Source organism: Coffea arabica, chromosome 2c, assembly GCF_036785885.1.
Source record: "Coffea arabica cultivar ET-39 chromosome 2c, Coffea Arabica ET-39 HiFi, whole genome shotgun sequence".
Taxonomy (NCBI): Eukaryota; Viridiplantae; Streptophyta; class Magnoliopsida; order Gentianales; family Rubiaceae; genus Coffea; species Coffea arabica.
In genome coordinates, this window is record NC_092312.1 from 9,738,396 (window position 1) to 9,762,176 (window position 23,781).

Here is a 23,781-nt window from a genome sequence, read left to right on the forward strand (position 1 = left end):
CCAACCAATTAACCAGACATTTCAGGGGAAGACCCAAAAAAAAAAACAAAAAAAAGCATCAAAAACTGAACTACCTCCTCCCATACCTTTGAACAGATTATTTCTGTATTTTCATCAAATACAACAAATACAAGCTGCTGCAAATATTACAAGCACCTAAAATTCTGTTGACAAAAAGACGGTCCTGAACCCCGCCCCAACTGCCCTATCATTACTGAATTGAAGTTACCCAAAACTATTATACAATGCGGCAAAAAAAAAAAGATAAATTTGCCACTGAGGGCCTCCCCCATGAAAGGCCCATTCTGCACTACTACCTGCCTATGCTCCCCTTACCTCTCCAAGAATCATCCTCTCTAATGATGCTCGCAGTTTGCCCACCATTTAATTGCTCAGCCTTAGAATAGTGCATTTTGATTGCTGCTACTGGATCTGAAACCCCTGTACACTGACCTCCAACCAGAATCCCTGCTCTACTAACAACGTTTATCCCAACCAATCCTCTTGCTGCTTGTTGCATCCCCGAGACTACATCAAAGCCATTCCTTCTGTGCATCTCTGACAGCACCGCATCTTGCCGCTGCTTCATATCAAGAGTAAAAGGCTGCAGTTCTCGACTCCTATAAGCTTGATAATCAGCAGCAGCAGCAGCAGCAGCATTACTACTACCAATTTCTCTAGCTGGAAACACAGCTGATCCATTCAGATTCCGTTCACCATTGTTCACTCCATGTACTGGCAGCTGCTCCAATTTGGACGAAGGCAATACATAATTTCCAAATGCAGCAGGATACTTTGCCAGTAGCATGGCAGAATCAGGCAAGGAATGGAGTCCAGTTTGAATTCTACTCCCATCCCAATATCCAAAACTCCTCACAGGAAGGTTCTCAGTACCCAGAAGGTTATTGCGATCCAACTTCGTCTGAGATAAATTTCCACCAATAGCTTGATCACTGGCAAATTTTGTGCCAAGTGGCTTGCCAATCTTGGATTGCTGATTCTCATTACCTCCATTTTGTTGTCTACTAGAACTTGATTTTGGCTGATACGAAGGCTTTGTAAGAATTTGACCAAATAATTTCACATCACCATTCCTGCGAGGTTTTTCGACATCTGACGGACTGCCCGACTGATGGTCAGGATTAGTATCCCTGGACTGTTCCCGAAATTTGAATGGAAGTTCAGCTATTGAACTATAATGTTTCACACCATTGCACTTTTGAAGGTAAGAATCACGAGCCAAATGGCAATCACGATGGAAATTATTGCCCAACTTTGGGATGCTTTGAGGGGTAGCAGATCTTCTGCAACTGCTGTTGCCATTCACCTCCCTAGTTGTCGAGGGTGGTAATGGATAGCCTTTAAGGATATGGCAGGGATCAACACTTCCCAGCAAGGAACTTCCAGAACGGAGCTTCTCTCCAACCCTAGTAACTTGATGACCCTGCTCGCCACTAATCTTCACCACCTCAAGGGCTGATAATGTAGCCTCATTAGGAGTCTGACATTTTACAGCACATGACTGAGGTACTGACTTCATGGGAGCTGGAAAACCATTCTGCTCGATTGGGCCAACACAAGGCTTTCCCGCAGAATCAGTTTCCAACACACCAATCTGCCGGTCCCCAGATATATCACCATGTGGAGTAGACTTCAAATCTTGGTCCATGCCATTCACATCTTTCTGATTCGCATCATCTTTCTCCTTTCTATCATTTATGCTACTTTCCCATGACACTGGGCTTAGCCCTTCCATCTCTGCATCAAGGTGCTCATCCCGCTTCTCCAAAGCTCCACTATGAATTTGAGTATCTAATGTATTAGCACTGTCAGAGGTATCTCCAACTCCTGTGGTTGTAACAGCAGTTCCTTGCTCCACCTCACCACTAGGAACAGATTGGATATCGCCACTCCCATCAGCTTCCTGCTCTGGCTTTTCCTCCATCTCTGAGTCATCAGTCAAATTCTTTGACTGAAGTCCAGCTTCGACAGCAGCCCGATCTCCTGTCCCGCTAATTTCCTCCAATCGGTTCAGGTCAGGATTGACATTGGCTAATCCTGCGGAATCAGGCTCAATGTTCAACTTTACTTCAGGACATGGCAAGTCTACTTCCAATTTGACTCCTGATTTCTCACTGCATGTGATCGAACCAGTTTCCACAACACCCACGTCATCAGTGTCACTGCCACCACTAGCATCACGTCTAACCACATTGCCAGGTCCTGGGCTTATCATGTCTAATCCCAGGCATTTACGGGCCTTGCTGAAGAAAACCTTGCACTGCTCCCTTGACCGAGTGCTGACATACCTAGAGATCATAGCGAAATCCTTGCCATAAGATGACACAGCTTGAATGAAGATAGCCTTCTCTTCATCAGTCCAATCAGTAGGATCCATCTCCCCACAACTTTCATCAGAACAAGTTTCCTCATCACCATTCTGCATAGCTTCTGGGGTCAATGGCAACCTGCTTGATGAACCCACTCTGCTGTATTTCCATTCACGGTATCCCTCTCCAGGGTCAACAGCACTTGTAATGCAAGAACTCATGGCTTCTGATGATAACGAACCACAGATGCCAGCCAAAACATCAGCAGCTACAGTTTCTCTCTCATTGTTATCTGCATCAAGACTGCTCGGCCTTTCTAAAAGACCATTATCTCCTTTTGATGATTTATAATCGCTAGACCTACCAAGCAAGTATTTTGAAGTAGGTGTCTGTTGGATTTCCATGCCATGATCAACATTAGCTGCAATTGCTGAAGCTGCTCCAAGAATATCCAGTGACGCAGCATTAGCCTCACAATGCCACCTTTTCCCCGATGCAACCAGGTAATTATTAGCAGTGTAACTTTTGCCTTGCTTTGGATATTCAGGATGCTTCTTGGTTTTCTTGAAACAATCAGACTTGTGATTCTTGTAGTAAAACTCAACGCAATCTGCTGTTGTTTTGTGAACAAGAAAAGAAGCTATCTTAGTGAAGTCTTTGCCATGTACGGCAAGCATATCCATGAACATTTCCTTCTCTTCAGATGTCCATGGGTTGATCATAGACCTTTCTTTCTCAACAGCACTAGGATCTTCCACCAAACCATTACTGGAAATGAACCTTGATATCATCTTCTCCTTCTTATCCAAGATCATAGCAGGCATCTTCAAAGTATCCCTGCAGGGTTTGACCTGGGAATCTGAAAGTAACTTGCTTATAAAATTCATCATCACTGTATTGGACCCGGAACTTACATTTCCATCTGCAAGAACAATAAAGCATGGGCACAAAAATCAACACAAAAATACACATTTCCATCTGTATTGCTTATGCCAGATCTCGTAGAGAAGATAAAATAAGTGTACACAAGAAACAAAATTATTATTTTCTTTGCATCTACCTGTAGCTTTCCAAGAGTCAAGGTATACCATGCCTAAAGATACGTTATAAAAGGTGCACACATCAATCAATACAGCAAAACCTTAGAAAAGGGCCCACGTGTATTTTATTCATCAAAGAAACCTATATTGCAAAGAACAAGCCTCCTTTCCCTTCTTTCTAAATTTTAGTATGCTTGAGCACATTAACATTACCACATTTCCTTAACCAGGCATGCATAACTTATACACTAAAACAAATAAAAGTCTGTATGCTTAAGCACATTAACATTACCACGTTTCCTTAACCAGGCACGACTCAACAGTTTTTTGGGTCCAATCTCCCATCAGTCAGCAGTACACCAAAGCAAATACAAAAACTAACAAAGCAAGGGCGCAATATACAGGAATCCTCCCTAACTTAGACAGTAACAGCCTACTAAATCCTCCCGATTCCTTTGCATTCCTTTGCATGGAAGCGAGGTAGTGCAATTAATAACAGAATCTAAACAACAAAAAGGTATCAAAAGCTTATTATTCACCATCCCCACAATTACTACATTTCTTAATCAAATCTTACACCAAGTCGAAAGGCCATTTCTTACCAAATCTGTCTACAATTCCAACACCATCAAACACCCAATCCACCAGCCTTACAGGTCAGTCAAATATACTGAGATTATGATCATAAAAGGTGCATATAGTTTCACCACTCCATCCCAACACTTGAAGCAAACTTAAATCCAGTCAAACTAGTACATAGCATCACATGTACTCACAAATAGACAAACTATCACAAATAAGGAAGAAGAACCAAAAGATTCAAAGCCTCACACCTACAATAACCATACAACAATTAATAGAGATTCTGTGATGCCAATGTTAATCGCGTCTGCCACATCCCTAACCAATAAGGGATACCACTTCATAAGTTCCACAACAAATAATAGCTCCAGACTCAAGCTTATTAACCGTCTAAATAACTATATATCTCAAAACGATTCATGCACCCGGTGACAAGAAACAAGACATCCAAAGCTACAAAAAAGTATCTGACAGTTAGAACCACCATGTCGATATCTGCAGAGGCAACACATCCACAACCTGCCAGCATGCCTCGGCTAACTACTCTTAACACATGAAGGCAATCAAAAGCAAATTGTACACTAAGCCCAGGTTAAGTAAAGTCCAACTACACCAATAATGAAGATCCCTTTTCTACTCTTTCCATGTCCCCTATTGTGTCCACAATGTAGAAGAAGAAACTCGAGAATCTAACTCAACAACAAAAGCAGAAAAATTGGGAGCAAAATATTGATTCTTAGTCATGGGGGCAGAGACATTATAAAAACAAGTACCAGAGGAATGCAACAAAATCACAACATATTTCATAACTCTGAACATCAAGTGTAAATATAAAACCACATGCAAGCTCCTTGCCTTACAATGTAAAATAAACATTATCATACCTTCAGGTCCGATATTGCAAAAACAAAATCCACATGGTACCACCGTCTGTGGCTTTCTTTTCTTAAATCAGACTGCAAACCACTTTTTAAATTTTAAACATTAATTTTCCTTATGACTTTACTTATTAACAGTTCAAATTTTTGCAATAAAGCAGCAGAAAATTTATTTTATAGGGGCGCTGAACTCAAAACAACTTGATTTTCAACCAGTTTGGCCAGATTTAGATTTGCACAAGGCCAAATTAATCCCAAGTTTGTAACCACTTGTAGTTTTAGAAATTAAATTGGTTCAAAGTACAAATGAAACTTAAATTTTCTATCCAAAGCACAGCTTCAGCCAAATTGTAACACCAACACAAATTTTTCAGGTATTGCAGTCTGGCATGGGCATGTTCATAATCAGATACTAGTAGACTTCAAAAGCACACATAACCAAGTTAAAAAATTGCTTACCATGTGAAGACAATCGAGAACGAAATGATGAACGATGCTTCTGGGAGCTGTTCAGCACCGTGCGCAAGCTTAGATCCAGCTTTTTATGAGACTTCACACGAAATCTCCTCATAGAAAGGGAGCAAACATCTGCCTTCCAAAGATGCTGAAGGGCCCTATACTTGAGAGCAATACATCTTTCCTTGAATTGCTGGAAACGCTTTCTCCTCAGAAAATTTTCCTTAACCATGGGATTGCTTTTCAAAGAACAAACACCCGAGATATCAAACTTACAAAGATCAGCTGGCAATAACTTATTAAATACTTCAGCAGCTCTACTTGCAGACTCTTTGTTGGAAGCAAATATTGATTCACATAACTTAAGCTCTTTATCATCACATAAGCTAATTTCATCCAAATGAGTCGGAGAACAACTAGCAACCAGTTGAAAATTTTCTCCTCCATTGTCCTCATGCACCCCATTACCAACATACCTTAATTCCAGGTTTTTTGACATAGCACAATCTGTATTTGAGATACATACACTATCAATGCCTGGCTCATTGCCTAGTTCAGATGGAGACGCATCTTTCCCTGAAGAGACGACTTCAACAAATTTAGAAGTTGCACTACCTGGACTATCTACATCCTCATCTTTGACCTCGGTATGGTCATCCACCAGCACATTAGGCATTTTCTCTGCATCATTGTGCCCAGATGATCCAAGATCCAACAGGGCAGGGCTATGAGAAATACTGGACGTAACATCTTGTTCTTCAGCAGGTTTTGAAAAACAATCCATAGGCAGGGAGCTGGAAACAGCTGGATGATGACAGCTGCTTTCAGGTATGGATGCCAATGTCTTCAACTCACCTTCAAGCCTATCAATCTCAGACTCGGTCATCTCCAGCTTCCTTAGAACATCACCTTTCCACACCAACAACTTGTTAATTGCAGTCGATTTAACGAAGCCAGAATCTACAGAGATCAGGTCATCAGATAGGAGCAACTCATTGATCGCAGAGTTGAAATGACCGCTCTCAGCAAGGTCCAAATTCTCCAAGTCAAAAGTTGCCCCTTCAATATGGTCCCGATGGTCCTGAGACACAATACTGGGACTTAAATTAGTAGCCTCATTATCAACACTCGGCGCTTTGATGAACTGCTTCTCCTCAAGACCTGCTAGTTACAAGAAGGCAAAACTTTAAAATATTAAATATGAAGTTCTCAAATGCACTATTTTAAGAGAATATTAGGTCGAACAACTACATACAAACCCTACTTATGCCAATTAGAATCTATATACAGAATTGTATAATTATTCCCAATTCAATAACAAAGCACAGCTAGAACTTGATGATTTTTGTCAAGCTAAAGACCATGTATGACCAATATGTCTTGCAATTGAATTATAAGAACCAGCATTCACTGCCAAAACCCGTCAACAATTTCATAGTGCTATGATTGATTTATGGTTAGAACCAAAGTGTGACAGCAAAATAATTTGCTTAAATGGCCACGAAGCATGGTACAAGATCTTCAAATTAAAAACCATTTAGCAATGTGAACTAGTTTAGTTTATTTTAAAGCAATTTCAAAAACACTCTCATATCCATATTGACTCAGGCCTACTGTCCAACTGAACCAAAATCTTCATTATGCAGCTCAATAAATGTCCTAAATGCAGTTCTCAATGCAAAGCATCTTCATTTTCAATACCATCAAAGGCCAAGCTTTAACAATTCACTAATAATAGGAGAAAAAAAAAAGAAAGATAACACCGCATTACAAATGTTTCAGCTGGCCAACTATCCAAGTAAAAATTGAAAATTAGAATAAAAAGCCCAGAGAAATTCAACTTGATGGAAGACTAGCTGTAGAAACATTGAGCGTGTTTGGATAGGATATATTTGGGATAATTTTTTTTTATCACTCTAGCACTTTTTGATATGATATATGTGAGACAAAAAGGCAGTTGAAAAATGTGTTTATAATGCAAGCAAATAAAATTATACAAATAATAAACTATCCACACAAATTGTCATGATCACAAACTATCCTGCACGGGCTTAGAGTAAAATATCATACCGCATAAAAATTCCATGGCACAACTGGAAGAGGATGGCTGAATCCCATTTCTAAGAAGGGTAAAAACCATTCTACACTAGCTAAAATATTCATGCTATTTCAAGATAAGAGGGAAAACTAGCTGCATGGTAAACAAATAAAAGACAATAAGTACTAGGCTAAATGAAGAACACAAGAAGCAGCACAAGAAGCAAGTAAAGAAATTCCCTAACTTTGCTCATAGCGGTCAGTGAAGATTGCTAGCCTTTTAAGAGAATATAATGACAACCAGTCGATCCTCAAGCACCACAGTGAGATTAATGGAACTGTACTTAGATGGATTGGAAGAATCCCTTCTCCCTAACAATGACAATACTCAGATCCTAAAGTTCACAAATGCATCCTCATTTATTTTCTCTCTCTCTATCGATCTCTCTATCATGGGGTGTAAGGAGATAAGGTGCTCAAGTCTGAAACTAAGACATTTAGTGAACACTCAAAGTACCTAGAAAGAGTGGCATTTGCGGACATATTTCTTAAGCAAAAAACCCTCAAATTTACCTGGTGAGGAACTACAACCAACAGAAGAGGGAGTAGCTGGAGATGCACAGTCTGAAAATGCTGTAATTCTAGGGCTTTTATCAGCCAGGTGCGAGGAATGCAAATGCAAAGGTTCTCTGCTGCTGCTACAGATAATTGTCCCGTTCTTCAGTGTAGTATCATCAACACCTTCAACTTTTTTCTTCTCATACTTTGCCAGCCCTTCACCCCAACCAAGGCGTGGTTTCTTGCGTGAACTCATCTCTTCAGATGCACCAGCAGATGTCTCGTAGGCTGCAGCGGGAGCAGCAACAGGTGTAGCAGCATTCCCGGAAGGAGATTGAACAGGAGTCACATTGCTTGGCTGCACCTCGGCCTTCATTTCATTGGAGTCTGCTCCCATGCTTTTGGAGCTGCTTGAGTGGCTGAAACCAGAACCCCGTGAAGACAAGCTTCCAGAGCGAGTCCATTTCAGAGGCTTCCAATCCATTGAGCCTAGAGAATTCTCCCTTTCAAGTCTCTGGCCAGAGCTGCCCAATGCATTTACCACCCCACTGCTCTTCTCATGCTGATCTTTCAAGTGAGATTGATCCCATGAGTTTGCAGAGTCCAAATGAGGGTGGGAGGAAGTGCATGTTTGCATCTCATCCACTGACCTGTGCTGATCGCTGGTTTCAAGTGGTCTTCCAGGAGCATTGGGTGATGGAGTGGCCTCCCACGATTGACCTTTCCAGTCCTTCTGCCCAAAAGGGCCCCTGCTTTCTCTGTTGCTTCTACTGTACTTTCCAGACACAGATGCCCGGCAGTTTTCATCTTCAAACACCCTGTCACTGGGCCGAGATGGCACAAACCCGTGACTGGATTCTTCCGGATAAAGGTGTCTACCACCCTGCTTACCATAACCTTCAGCCAAAAAATTCAAACCCCAAAAACAGGGCAAAGGAAAGCACCAAAAAATCAACACAAGCAAAGAATATACCCTCCAACCACAAATAAAAAAATAAGGATAAATTAGCATCGCTGCCAAAATTAGGCATTCCCAAAGGCAATCAACAAAAACCACAGATCTACGAAACAGCAGTCATGGACAAATAATATACAAATACATCAGTATCAAAACTTCAGATCTGCCAAATTTTAAAGCAAAAGTCTATCTAAAGCCCTACAAATATGGCAAACTAGATAATAAACGGGTATCAGAAAAAATAAAAACTACTTCGGCATCTAACTACCAAAAATCTATTTCAAACTCTACTCCCCTAGAACAGGTTTCCCGGCCCAATTTATTCCCAAAATTTGACAGAGTACTCCTTACCATGGTTCCTAACTAATCTTTGTACCTATAAGCAGATACAGACAAGTTCCACCCCCTAAGTCACCTACAAGCGCCCGAAACTTCTAAAATTCACACCTTGCAGATCCTTAACCACTGATTTATCAAAAAGAAAAAAAAAAACTCAACTGAAACTCACTGCAACCGCCCCCACAAGTGAAGGGAAAGCCAAAATGGCATCAAAAGCACAGAGAACCACAACCCAAGGTCTGGAAATCCAAAAATTGAAAAGAAAAATAGCAGACACGGGACAATAGAAAAGCAAAGTAGAAACTCACCAGGAGGTGGTCTGTAGCGGAAATCAGAAACCCAGCGAGGCGAAGCATAGTGATAGGGATGGGGATGGGGATGAGGCGGCTCCCTCCATCTTGGCCCACCCCCAAATCCCCCTATCCCACCCCCATAGCCCCCTCCTCCTCCTCCTCCACCACCACCCGTAGGGTGCAGATGATGGTGGTGGTGATGATGGTGATAAGGCTCCTGCCTCTCGTGCTTCCTCTCCTTGAAGAAGTCCTTCCGATCCCACGGCAATGGCTCCGGCGGCATCAATTCCTCTTCCTCCTACGACTCTTCCACTCTTCAATCGCATCTGCCACACACGCACGCAATACACCCCCGCCCAATCCTTCTCCAACCACAAGATCTTTCTTCAACTTCTCCCTCCACCTCCGCTGCTGCGGCAGGTGTAACAGCAATTTTTTTCCCCAACTAGGGTTAGGGTTTGCCTTGAAAAAATTACAAACTCTGAGTTCCTCCAGTTAAATTCATTGAAGCCCAGAACTCTTTCCTTTTTCTTTTTTTTCTTTTTTTTTTTCTTTTACCTCTTCTCTCTGAGAAAGAGAGATTTCTGAGTGAGGCGATAAGGGACAAAGAAAAGAAAGCCTTCACTTCTCTAGAGAGAGAAAGAATGAGAGAGAAAGAGAATGAGGCAACAAGCTTTGGGATGAGAGAGAAAAAAGAAGGGTGGGGGGTTGCTATGTGAGAGACTGTATGTGACTCTGTGTGCGTGGCGCGCGTGCGTGTTTCTGAACGTATCTCAACGCCTTTATTGTGCTACAATTTATTTCGTCTTTCACGTCCGCTGAATTTCTTTACTTTCTTTTTATAATATATTTAACCATCTTTTTCCACAATCGCAGAAAATCAATTATTAGTATAATTTTCCCAAAAGCCTTCTTACAACGCGACTCGATCAGACCGCGCGAGCATGCCTGAACGCAACAACTCATTTCACCACCGACATAAAAGAAATACTCCCTCCCTTTTTTTATAATTGACGTTTAAGATTTTGCGCACTAATTAAGAAAAGTTTTTCATTGCTTAAATCTGTACACTACTTTCCTTTTGTACCCTCATTAATTATCCAATTCACCCATATTTTCTCTCACTAGAGTATTAAATGGTGCTGTTTTACTAGGCCAAAAGTAATGCAAACTAATTAAGAACCTTATATTAAAAAAGAGAGATAAAAGGGTAAAATTGTAAAAAAATAATTAATGCTGCATGGGGATAGTAGAACGACAGATAAAAGTACTTAAGAGTAAATTTCTTAAACGTCAGTTATAAAAAAAGGGAGGGAGTATTTATGTAAGATTCAGGTCCCTTTAAAGCTCAAAAAACGAAATCTATAATTTAGCAAAATGCTTGGGAAAATGTTATTTATACTCTTTTTTTTTTTTGTTATTTACATTCCTACTATCATTTTATTATATAATTTTTATTTATTAAATTATATGATATAACAAATGATGGAAGTGCGAGTAACAAAACATGAGATGCAAATAACAACAAGTGTGTTTGGATTGTAAATTATTTGAGATATTTTTACGGTAACACCTTTTATGACGTAATGCATGTGAGATAAAAAGATAATTGAGAAGATAAAAAGGTGTATTAGAAATTATAATGGTGATGTAAATAAATATATTTAAACAAATGATCTCCTGTCCAAACACACTCAACAACGTTTTCCAAATGCTAAATTTTGTGTTTGGATTGCATTTTCCATGATTTTTCATGAAAAAATTACTGTAGCGATTTGATATATGTGAGGGAAAAAGGTAATAGGGAAATGTGATCACAGAAAACAACGTAATTTTCCGACGAAATGTTGTAATCCAAACAAGGCCGATTTACCATTACACGAATTTACCTTGCTATCACTGCTAAAATGAGGGCATTCCAGACATTAAATGCAACCGTTTGTTTTATAATTAATAAAAAAATTTATCGAATAATTTGATTTCCTTCGCTCGTGTAAGGTTTAAAATCCATATCCATATGATCCTTTGGGTGTATGTATTTGAGCATTTTGTGACTAGAAAATCTACAAGTAACACTATAAATCAAGTCTCCAAAATTAACGTATTATTATATTTAAATTATACTTTGAAAAAACCCCCTAGCTCCACCCTCAATGCCTTATAATACACAATCAATTCATGTAAAAAAAAAAAAGAAAGAAAGAAAAAAGAGAGAACATCATAAATGTTTCGAACCAAATGGGTTCACGGCAAAAAGGAACAAGTGAAACGGTGGAGTTGGTTTGAGCTTTTATCATTTTTCTTCACTGCTTTTGCCTTTCGGCTCATTATGGTTTTGTACCGGATATGACCTTGGTTTGGCGATCTAATTTCAAGGTAGGGCTCACGTGCGTATTTCACGCCTCCGCCGCTTACTGATTTTCTTTCTCGTTTAGTTTACTCTCAGGCATTCTAGGCAGGTAGCTTTCCCATAAGTTGACTAATTTTGTCGTTGACCCAACTCGAATTTTTAAAAAAAAATAATGGACGTTTAATTAGGGGGGTTTCAATAGCTTATAGCTCATCCTCTTAATTGGATATTCGTTCGAAACTTGGATACAATTTGAGAAAATAGCGTTTAAGGACATCCTTTTATGTTTGATTCCGATGTTGGAAATTTTTTCTCATCTCTTTTGTTTCTATTACACCGTAAACACATTTTTTAAATATATTTTTTTTTTTAACCTCCGCCGCTCTCCTATTCCCTCCCTACCCTAAACCTACCAACCAAGGATGCGAGTCCGGTCTGCTGGGCAGAAGCTTGATCCCTTGTCCACTAGTCTCTACAACTAGTTATTATCTTTTTATTTAATATATAACACATCATGAAAAATAATATAATAATTCAAATAATACTCCATTCAAATATAATGGATATATGAAGTAGTTATTTTTCTTTTGTAAACATTTACCTAAGGTAGCTGCTTTTTGGGAAGGAAAAAAAAAAAAAGTACATAAGGTGACTGTTAATGCATGGTAATTTATTTGCCCATGTTCTAAATTTCTATTAGACATTCTAGCCAATAGGCCTAGGGCTCCAATGAGCCTACAATGTTCTGCGTCTCAAGGTTTTAGTCCTCAGCCCAAACACAGAAACATTGAGTCAAACGCCAGTGCTAATTAAACCCTCTAGATTCTAGCCATTTGGCTCATTTGTTAATTTAATCGATTCGAACATAACATTTACTTGTACATTCAATTAGATTAGATGCTGTCTATTTACTTTCAAACTAAATATTGTTATAACTTGTACTTATTCGAAGAATGGATCTTCCCAACTAAATTAAGAATCAAAATAAGGTGATTCAACAATCAAATATTTTGGAGTTGATGTTATAATTATGTGGTACCACATCACCTGTGCAAGACCTTAGCAAGAAACTCATGGTTGGATTAATCTTTCACATTGATAATGTATATGCTGACAGCATTTGATAGATGATAACTATATAAATTTAAAATTTAATTTTTTACACATATGTCATGGATTTAATGATGATAACGTATACACTGTAAGTGTATATAAGATTTACCCTAAATGATTTATGTTATAAGGTGTGAAATAGGATAGACAAAGGCATGCACTAAATTATTTTTCGAAGCATGCCCCCCAAGCCCTTGTCTTTCTTGTCTCTTTCCCCTTCAACAAAAAAAAAAAAAAAAAAGGAGAGAGAGAGAGAGAGTAACAAACTAACAATGCTGTGGCAAGACAGAGGATAGGCCCATAGTTGTACTGTTTTTAGGTTTTTAAAAGAATCTCTTTGGCCCATAATGTGAGCCAGTATCGAAAAAGTCTTTTGTCTATCCAAATTGTATGCTTGCATCCTCGGCCCACAAATTGACCCACAAAGAACACTATACTGTCCTGTCTTCACCCACTTTCACTCTGCTCTTTAACTAATTATTATTCTTCATTACACAGATTTTTTGCTAGACTCTGGATTTGATTAATCTAAACTCAAAAGGATCATTGGCGAGAGAAAAACAATGCTTGGCGATTGTAAATGAGAGAACATTGACTGAAAGAATTAAACGAAGTTGATTATGGTAAATTTGATAACTCCTCGACATTATTTCGAAGTTATAGCATATTTAAGTTGCGTAAACAATTTTATATGGTAAACCACATGTACACAAGACATAGGACGTGGATTTTATTAAATTCATGCATAATATTACGGTAATACCATTTTACGAGGAATAAGTGTCGAGGAGTTATTAACATGCAAAATAGCAATACAACTTAGAAGATATTTATTATAACACCAAAAAAAATACATTAAATAAATATCTATACAATATGTAAAGAGAGAGCAATATTGTGGGAAATAAATATACAGTGTCACTTTTTTGAAATTTCTAATTTTTCCTTAATTATAATAACAAATTGGTCTCAATATATTATAGAAAAAAGAACTTGCACAATCCGTAAAGAGTTATCTGGTTGAGATCAAATTATAACTCCCTCGCGTCCCCGTTTTTTTTCTCCGTGATTCTTTAAATACAAATATTTCCTTTAATGTAGCAACTAGATTTATTAGATAAATATAAGCATGTCTACCATAATATGTTATTTAAAATAAAAAAAATTTAAACAAAATCTTCTTACCGCATACTCGTCTTTCACCCCGCTACTACCACCAGTCAGTACCGCCACCATCTCTTCCCCCTCATTCACCTCCATAGCCGTCTCCACTGTCATTACCGCCCGTAAAAAACAAAAATTAACCAAATGGTTAGGTGAAAGTCTTCACTACTGACTTCGGAAGCTTTCGGCATCGCTAACTTTGAGTTTGAGGGCCGCCTAATTGCGCTCAAAATATCTAACAAAAGCAAATTGCAGCCTAAATAACCTCAAAAAAATAAAAAAAATAAAAAAAAGGTTTGAGATTTGATTGGTTGCTCGACAAATCAACAAAATATCTCAGAACATTATTTTGGGCTACAGGCTCTGGGCCAACCTTGTTCCTGTAGGACTGATCCACATTAGCTGGGTATTGTAACCATGGGGAGACGCATTCTAAAGTCAGAGAGTCAAGATGACAAATTTGGCAGACAACTGCTCCCGCTTTATGCCTTTATTGGAAGTCTTAGTCATTTTACATTACTTTTGGTCTATTTTTTTAATGTTATTTCTATATTTATTTATATTTTATACTAAATTTAAATTTAAAAATTGATATTTCTAAGATAACTCTAAAAACAAATTCACTAACATCACTATCAAACTACTATTTTTAAAAAGTTGAAATTCTAAAGTATAACAAATAATTTGAAACGGAGAGAATAGTAAGCGAAACAATTTATTGAAAGCCAAAAAAAAAAAAAATGGTAAGTCTCCGAAGTTGAAAATGAAAATAATGTGATTGTTTTATGTCCAATTTATGTTTATCCCCATGCAACTAGTGCCATGAAATTATATGTTTCTACGCGTTAAATCATCAAACTGAATTCATATTTAAAGTGTCCAAAGAGGGAAAAAAAAAACTCTAGAAAAAAGAGTTTAGCCCTTGCTCGTTTTAGGTTTATCACAACTTTTAACGTACCAAAAAAAACAACAACGTCGTCAACCACTATGTTAATCTTAAGTACTATATTATATTTACCAAAAAACAAGAAAAGTGAATCTAGTAGCAACTAAAAGGGCAAGACAAAGTGCCCCGACAGGTTGTTCGGGTGGTCGTGTAGCTCTCATTAGGGTGAAACGGTCTGATTCAATCCCGAGCTCAACAACCCGGCATAATTTCTTGTGGATCGATGGGACCCGTCCTCCACGGGATTGGGGGACTATCACGCTATCAAAAGTGGTTAGGTAATGAACTGCTACATTTGTTAATGCACGTACCACGATTTACAGACTGACTTAAATATGATTGATTAAATATGGAAGAATTCAACAGGAATTGGGGGTGGGGGCTCATTCAAAGCTTGCCTCCAAACGTTAAGAGATGCGAATATGCTTCTTTCGAGAAACGAAATTTGATTAATTAAACCTAATCCCAGAAGTCAACCCAAAAGCCGGCAACTATTGAATTGCTCCCAGTGACTTAACTACCCAAATTCCAATCCTCCCAAAATTGATGTGGGATAGAAACCCCGACAGGGGCCAAGCCCATTGGACCCGCTGCTACTAAGCGGTGAAGGTTAAGAGATGCGAATATCACTATTCAGAATTCAACGTTGCTAAGTACTAAGTACTTAATAAACTTGGAAACATGTGAAGTGAATGTGATATTTCTTGCAGGCCAACCACAACTCACAAGCACCGGTGTCTAGACAAACTCCCCCCATGTGCAATGCTTTTCAATTCTTACCTGTTCAGACAAATGCAGTCCTGGAAACCTGCCGATGGAATCACCCATCAACCCATCAGCGGAAAAGGCCCCCAAAATATAAAATCAAACATAATTAATTAACCAATCATTTTCCCATCACTAAGAAGTCTAATATAAATATGGTAGTGTTATCTTGTTTTTTTTTTTCCTTTTAAATTATGCGAGTTCAGGGTAATTTAGATGAATTAGGGCCGCCATGTGCTAGTATGAACACAATCACATACTAAGTTTTTTTTTTTCGTTAATGTCGATTGAGTTGGCATGAACAGATCACATTTTTAAAGAAATTGAGAATTATGTGTCTTATCCTCTCTGTAGTGATCGAAATCGAAATCATTTCAACATTTTTTTTGTCATAAAGAAAAAAAGAAAAGAAATACTAAGAATTCACTCAATATGCTGCAAATATCCTGTTTGGAACCTAAATTTTTTGCCAAATTTATCTGTTACAAGTTTTTTTAAAATTTTAACTACAATAACCTCAAAAAACTTTTCAAAGTTTCTAAACTATACATTTCAAAATATTAAAAAGTTTACATACTTCAAAAAAATTTTTTAAAAACTTCTACAGTAAAGTTTTAAAAAAATATTTAAAAAATTCACTTGTCAAACAGGGCTGCCATATCAATTGTTAGTTAAAGTCTTAAAGATATAAAATCTAGTCAAAGATTGACTTGATTAACGTTTTTTAGAGATTGATTTCCGAACCAATAAAGCTATGATTGAATAGGTTTGTTGTTCGTCAACTCGTAAAGCTAATTAAAACAGATCTTTGAATCTCGTATAACCATGTGTAAAAGACTATCTGGCGGAATTTAAAGTCAAATTTTGTCGGACAATAAAGTAGTCAAGACATGATAGTCAAAATCATACAGGTTGAATGGTCACTTAACATTTTTTTTTTCTTCTGCCAAAGTAAACTTTGGCTCTCGACGCAATCCCACTACTCTGTCTCACCTAAATTTTCCAACGGTGAGGCACCTTAAGCAATGAATGTACAACTACATTCTGCAAACGATAATAATTGCATTCACTGTTTTCTTTTTTTAGGCTAAAATAGGGAAATGATATCGAGGTACTCCTTCAAAAAAAAAAAAAAAGAAATATCAAGCACTCGTTAAACTTCATCCAATGTGAAAAAAGGGGTAGAATGTTTGAAGTTTTTTTTTTTTTTGAGAAGTACTAATATCAAATGTGTTTGGATAGTAAATTATTTGAAATAATTTTTTAAAAATTATTATAATTTTAAAGTGACATATATAAAATAAAAAAAATTGATTGAAAAATGAATTTCTAATGCAAGCGAATAAAGCTTGCAAATAATTCATTTTCCAAACAAATTAATTCTCCTCTTCCTGCAAGAATTGACTAATAGTAGTAACTTCTTACGACGTGAGGGGCTGTGCTGAATCATTGCCAGTGAGGCATGCCAACACTCATTAAAGAAAGTCCAGAGACAAAATATTGTCAATGGTTGGTTCAGACACGTCCAATGATAGCCTGTCCCAATTGCTCGTTTGGCTCGGAAGATCTGAAAAAGCGCATGTAATAATTTTGCAAAAACGTGAATGAAAGTTCAGCACTAGGGCTGCAAACGAGCCGAGTCGAGTCGAGTTTTGAGCTAATCGAGCCGAGTCTCGACTAAATTTTACCAAGCTCGAGCTCGAGCTCGACGAGCTGGCAATTTTCGAGCTCGAGCTCGACTCGAATCAAGTCGAGCCGAGCTCGAGCTCGAGCTCGAAAAAAATAAAAAAAAATTATTTTATTTTTAAAAAAATAAAAAAATAATATTTTTTTCTGAATAAATAATAAAATATTAAGGATATATACGTAATTTCACTATGAAAATAAAAAATTAAAATATATTTATATATAATATACGTAATTTTATTATTAAATAAAAATAAAAAATATATATAAATATATATACTCAAGCTCGCGAGCCGGCTCGCGAGCTAACGAGCTTAATATTCTGAGCTCGAGTTCGAGCTCGAGTTTGACTCGAGCTGGCTCGAGCTCGACTCGAGCTCGATTAATCTCGAGTTCGACTCGAGCTTGACCCGCTCGCGAGCGGCTCGATTCGTTTGCAGCCCTATTCAGCACGTATTAAAATGGGTTAATATCAGAAACCTCCCTTGAGGTTTCTTCTAATCACATATAGCACCCTTCATGTTTTTGAAATCACACTTAGCACCCCTGGAATGACAACTTTGGTATCTTGTCAGCCCCTCTATTTGAAAATGGTAGTAAAAAATGAATTGTAGGAGAGAGACTTTATTTTTGTTCCACTTTTACCCAAAGCCCAAAATGATTAGTGAATTTTAGAAGATAAAAATAGAAATAAATAGGCATATGATATTAATTTAGAAGCTGAGGGTGTAAAAGTGTAATAAAAAGAACGTTATAACTAATTATCAGAGATTTTGACGATATAGAGATGCATAACTAATTATGGACCTGGGGCCGGAACGGTTGCACTCCGGAAGCTTGTGTGCATTTTGCACACGGTGTAACATCATTTGTACACGTTGTAACACTAGAACAACAGCGAGTAATTATACTACCTTTAACAGCAGTAACCGTCTCACACGGTGTAACATCATTTGTACACGTTGTAACACTAGAACAACAGCGAGTAATTATACTACCTTTAACAGCAGTAACCGTCCCACACGGTGTAACATCATTTGTACACGTTGTAACACTAGAACAACAGCGAGTAATTATAATACCTTTAACCGCAGTAACCGTCCCTGCCCCTTCTCCACTAATTACATAGTCCATGATACTACATTGGATCAGTCTAGTAACATGATACGTAAGCCTTATATTGCAATCCAATTCTGAACAAAAACACCATCTACAACTAGTTGTTTAGATGGTGAGGATTGCAATGCACAAAACTATACACAAGTAGCTCTAAGATTAGTCAAACAGCACCATAAGTGGCAGGAAATATAAATCAGATGCACATTGCACCACTTATCAAAAAATTGTCCACAAAAGCTAACATTACTTCAGTATTGCTGAGAGCTAAGAAGACTAGTACCTAAACTACTTCAAATACCAAAAGCAAGGATTGCGGGGAACCTTTAGCACTCTCAAAACATCATAGAGAAACTGCTGGTAATAGTGTTAGAGGCCACTATTGCAGCAGTATTAATGCTAACAGAAGTTTCGGCTTGAGATCCACCATTTAGAGTAGTTTGAGCATTTGGTACAAAGGGAATTATACCTTGCTTGTTTACAGCAGCATTGGTTTTCCAGCATTTCCCCGCTTAAAAAATTGCTGGTGTTGGTGGTTTTTGGGTAATTTCTCACCTTTTGATTAGGACAACCTGTCACATCCTACTGCCAGGAGTGCTAAGTGTGATTTCAAAAACATGGGGGGTACTAGATGTGATTAGAAGAAACCTCAGGGGAGGTTTCTGATATTAACCCTATTATTAAAATCCTCCGCTTCTTGAATCTCTCTAGTTGGATCGGAATCTTTAGACGAGTCACACTCGGGGCTAGAAAATTTGCAGCGGTATTTTAGTCTGTGGTTGGGTGGCTTGCTTTTGCTGACTTGGTTGGGTCATTTTCATTCTACTGAATATTCTCGTGCGCTTGTCTTACTAGTTGGTCTTGTCTTGGGGTTTATATTATGTTGCACTATCTTGAAAACCTGATGAGTAATTTACTCGGAAATTCATGTTCATCAAAATTGTCTAGTTCTGCCCTTTAATATTCTACTGCTTATTCACAGGATCTTTAATTAGTACATTATCGTCACCGTTATAAAGGGTCCCAACTACTCTCACTGGTTCAATGCAAAACACATGAATTCTACATCCCCAAGAGAATTCCTTGGAAACCCAGAATTCTTTTGGGATTTGTGTTTCTGGGTTGGAGTTATTTTTTAGTAGCTTTTTTGATAGGTTGCCTCATGGGACGCCATTACCTCACATTATTCTTTGTGGTAGTTTTACCATTATTTCTTCTTTTTGGAACTTGTTATTCTCGGATTAACCAAGATCAAGAAAGAGATAGGATTAAATCTTTACCTGGGCAGCCTGCAAATGTAGATTTCGATCAGTATTCAGGTTATGTTACTGTAAATAAGAAAGCAGGGAGGGCTCTGTTTTACTGGTTCATCGAGTCGCCAGCAAGCAGAGCACCTGAGTCGAGGCCGCTACTTCTGTGGCTGAATGGAGGGCCAGGCTGTTCCTCTGTAGCTTATGGAGCTACGGAAGAGATTGGTCCTTTTCGCGTTAACCCTGATGGAAAGACTCTTTTTTTCAACCCTTATTCTTGGAACAAATGTAAGCTGCATTTGTTTTGGTTTCCTGCAGTTAGTTACAAACATAATTGATTTCTTGTTTTCAAGATTGTGACTTTCTTTTTGGGCAGTGGCGAATTTGCTTTTTGTTGAATCACCAGCTGGTGTCGGATTTTCATATTCAAACACATCATCCGATTTGTACACCGCAGGTGACCAGAGAACAGGTGAGACCAGCCAAAGCTCGTGAATTTGATTTGGATTACTGTGTTTTACTTATTGATTAATCTTCTGTGCAGAATTTTGACAGTACAAGTTTGCATTTTGTCCCATTTGGCTTAAACTCGTACACTTTTGACTGTTTTTAATCTTGTATATTAAATTTTGTAGCCGAAGATGCATATACCTTTCTAGTTCAGTGGTTTGAAAGGTTTCCTCAATACAAGCATAGGGAATTTTACATTGCTGGAGAAAGTTATGCAGGTCAAAGATTTCCTTATGATTTGCAGACACCATTAAATTTTCAGTTTGAGAAAATTACTAAAGCAAATTTCCATTTATTTATGCAGGACATTATGTTCCACAGCTGTCTCAGATTATCTATGAAAGAAACAAAGGAATTGAGAATCCAGTTATTAATTTCAAGGGCTTCATGGTATTACTGAAAATTAAAATTATGTTCGCATGCTTTTGGTTACTGGTCTTCAATTCTGATTTCTCTTTTGACTTTCTACTCATTCGCTTTATGTTGAAACTGTTCACGTAGGTGGGCAATGCTGTTACTGATGACTACCATGATTACATTGGAACATTTGAGTACTGGTGGACGCACGGTTTAATTTCGGATTCCACCTACAAGGTTCTTCGTGAAACTTGTGATACGGGATCTTCTACACATCCGTCAGATGACTGTGTTAAGTCTCTTCTTCAGGCCGAAAAGGAGCAGGGGAACATTGACCCTTATAGCATATATACTCCTCCTTGCAATGCAAGTTCATCCCTGCGACGGAGATTTAGGGTTCACTTTGTGAGTTTCTTTCTTGATTCTTCTAATATTTACTTTTGTTCCTGTCAAAATTTAGTCTACACTAGCTTTCCTTTGCTGTGAAATTCGTCGAAGCAAGTTGTTAAGATTTAGTGTTTGTAAACATAATGCAAATAATAATAAAAAGAGCTGTAGGAATTGAAAATCTGCCAATCTGGGGATAAATTTTTCATATCCTCTTGGTTGCCTATCATCTATTCATGCTTCATATCGCTATGCAGTTTGAGGCTGAAAGTCTTTTAAATTTCAGACAAAATGTGGACTTCAGATGGTGCGATGAATAGGTATTAGATGGGAATTTAGTCATGGCTTGAATCTGCCTGTTGCATCGATATAGCATTGATTTGAATGAACATAATGGAATCCTTTGTGCCTACTTGGTGAGTAATTGTTTTTGGACACATCTTTCGTCAGCGGTCGCATGCTGGACTATTCTCTTTTGTTGGCGTCAATACTTAGCAGCAGTTTTCTAACATCATTCCAACCTGGAAACGACAATCACCTGTTTGTACTTTGTCTTGTGGCCTGTGTTAGGATATGACTGGACAAACCTTAAATAGCCAAAACATTTGCGCAGTTATTCTAGTTTCTATAAGTGGTCTCTCTTCATCTCAAACCATTACACTGCGGATATCAAATTATCAATTTTGTCCTCTCTTATATAAGATCTTGCCATGTATCTATTAGCCAATCTTTTCAAACATCTATCATCTGCTGTACTTCCTGATAATTATCTGATATCAACCAAGTAGAAATAGGAATTCCTACCCTCACTTTTTTGGTCAAAGTTGTTGGACAAATTGACTATGGAAGGGACGAAACCTTGCCTCAGACAGTAAGATAGTTGTGCCCTATTAGGATTTGTTTTGCAGTATCACATACTAGCTCTGAATATAGAATTTTAGCACGGCAGAAGTTGCTTGCCCGCTTAAAAGTTTGTAATCTGTTGTTCTTTTAAACAACTTACTCTTCTGCTCTTTTACGTAGCCCTGGATGCCCAGAGCATACGACCCGTGCACGGAAAGGCATTCCACAGTTTACTTCAATCTCCCAGAAGTTCAAGAGGCATTCCACGCCAACACAACTGGGATCCCTTACCCATGGAAAACATGCAGGTGAGTGGACAAAATTAACAAATCTTCTTGATAATTGTACCATTGATGTCTGTGTTGATAGGAAGAATTATTCCTTTGCAGTGATACGGTTGGTATCTACTGGGCAGATGCTCCTCTATCGGTGCTTCCAATTTATCAAGGACTAATGGCAGCTGGTCTCAAGATATGGGTATTCAGGTTTGACCTAGTTGATTCCCTTCCTTCTGTTGCATTTTTCTGCCCATCGTGTAGCTCTTGGTTACTTCAGCCAACTGAAATCTTTGATTCCAAGACAGTAGAAGGAATTTCACTTCAATTATTTGCACTCAGGAGACACAACTAGTCCTGTTTGGAAAGAATTAGTGGTAGTTGGCTGCATGTTAGGTGTAGATCTGCGTGCCTAACTGTGCATCATTGCTACTATTTCATTTTGTTTTTTTGCTTATCATAATTCTTGCCATGTCATTATCAAAATTCTGATCTTTCTTATTTTTGGTGGATCATTTTATAATTTGTATCTGAGAGAGCCTTGTATTCTCTATCTTTCCAGTGGGGATACTGATTCAGTAGTTCCGATAACTGCGACTCGATACTCAATCGATGCTCTGAAGCTTCCAACTATTACTAACTGGTATCCGTGGTATGACAACAAAAGGGTGAGTTATACAAGTGAAAACTATCTTAGACACACTGCAACTGGTTGTGATTAGCTTTCCATCTTTCTGGCAATGCCTGACTGGATGCCTGTTGCTCTGAACAATTCCTGGAAAACTGCAGCCATATCATGGAGTTGAATTAAGTTTGCTTTACACAGTGCCCTAGTTTCCTCTCCTCCGTCCCTCCATATGAAAGAATATATAGTACTTGACTCAGATTACAATCGTAAATGTAATGAAAGATTAACTCCCAAAGCGAGACAAACTTCCAAGTTACAAGTTTAAGAAGAATCGTCTCGAGTTATGCCCAAAATAATATATCCTTTTCTCATAACAGGTTGGTGGATGGAGTCAAGTATACAAAGGGTTGATCTTTGTCACAGTGACTGGAGCAGGACATGAGGTGCCACTTCATCGCCCTCGGCTAGCTTATATTCTTTTCAGATCATTCTTGGAAAACGAGCCGATGCCCAGCTCTTGACTGGTTGGCTACTTTGGCTACACAAGGCACAGATGAGAGCTTGTTGAAATCTTGATGTATTAGGCATAGAGAAAGGCAAAGGAATGAGAGAGAATTTCTTGAAACTCTCTATTCTTGCCTCCAGTCCAGAAGAGAGTAATAATTCTTTTGCTCATCATATTCTGGAGGAAATTCAAAAATTCATACAAATAAACATTATTATATGTTGTATAGATGAAATGAAAGAAATACTCTTATCATGTACTACAAGATGAACAATTACTGCTCTCAACTGTAAACAGTTTTCTCTTGATTTCAATATTTACTTCTCTGTTTCATGTGTAGCAGTTTCCATTGTACATTCTACCTTGCTGCAACTCACAGAAAGAATTGTCACCGCCAGTTTGGCTGCATTTGACA

The 23,781-nt window shown here is 38.1% G+C and overlaps 2 protein-coding genes across 3 annotated transcripts; one reads left to right on the plus strand and one right to left on the minus strand.

Annotated features, from left to right (window-relative positions):
- Nucleotides 1-83: 83 nt before the first annotated feature.
- LOC113730811 (uncharacterized) lies at nucleotides 84-10,209 on the minus strand. 2 transcript variants are annotated; one of them, XM_027255753.2, is made up of 4 exons: nucleotides 9,487-10,209; nucleotides 7,897-8,764; nucleotides 5,290-6,447; nucleotides 84-3,252 (listed from the first exon to the last, which is right to left on the minus strand). In XM_027255753.2, the coding sequence occupies exons 1-4, from the start codon at nucleotides 9,532-9,534 to the stop codon at nucleotides 314-316; spliced, it is 5,013 nt and encodes a 1,670-aa protein (XP_027111554.2). In that variant the 5' UTR covers nucleotides 9,535-10,209; the 3' UTR covers nucleotides 84-313. The 2 variants fall into 2 exon arrangements, with proteins under 2 accessions (XP_027111554.2, XP_027111552.2); XM_027255751.2 differs by having other exon boundaries at nucleotides 7,897-8,778.
- A 9,214-nt stretch (nucleotides 10,210-19,423) lies between these two features.
- Nucleotides 19,424-23,708, plus strand: LOC140035014 (serine carboxypeptidase-like 27). The gene is made up of 9 exons (XM_072074244.1): nucleotides 19,424-20,149; nucleotides 20,238-20,333; nucleotides 20,497-20,589; nucleotides 20,676-20,761; nucleotides 20,873-21,133; nucleotides 22,139-22,266; nucleotides 22,348-22,443; nucleotides 22,796-22,901; nucleotides 23,239-23,708. The coding sequence occupies exons 1-9, from the start codon at nucleotides 19,774-19,776 to the stop codon at nucleotides 23,380-23,382; spliced, it is 1,386 nt and encodes a 461-aa protein (XP_071930345.1). The 5' UTR covers nucleotides 19,424-19,773; the 3' UTR covers nucleotides 23,383-23,708.
- Nucleotides 23,709-23,781: the final 73 nt, after the last annotated feature.

Excerpts from the sequence above, each read along its gene's own strand:
- LOC113730811 (XM_027255751.2), bottom strand. The coding sequence starts at position 9,754 with ATGCCGCCGGAGCCATTGCCGTGGGATCGGAAGGACTTCTTCAAGGAG. Across the intron at positions 8,779-9,486 it reads CCGCTACAGACCACCTCCTG|GTTATGGTAAGCAGGGTGGT; the intron begins GTGAGTTTCTAC and ends TTTTGGCTGAAG. Across the intron at positions 6,448-7,896 it reads TGGTTGTAGTTCCTCACCAG|GTCTTGAGGAGAAGCAGTTC; the intron begins GTAAATTTGAGG and ends TGTAACTAGCAG.
- LOC140035014 (XM_072074244.1), top strand. The coding sequence starts at position 19,774 with ATGGGACGCCATTACCTCACATTATTCTTTGTGGTAGTTTTACCATTA. Across the intron at positions 20,590-20,675 it reads TGCTGGAGAAAGTTATGCAG|GACATTATGTTCCACAGCTG; the intron begins GTCAAAGATTTC and ends TTATTTATGCAG. Across the intron at positions 22,267-22,347 it reads TACCCATGGAAAACATGCAG|TGATACGGTTGGTATCTACT; the intron begins GTGAGTGGACAA and ends ATTCCTTTGCAG.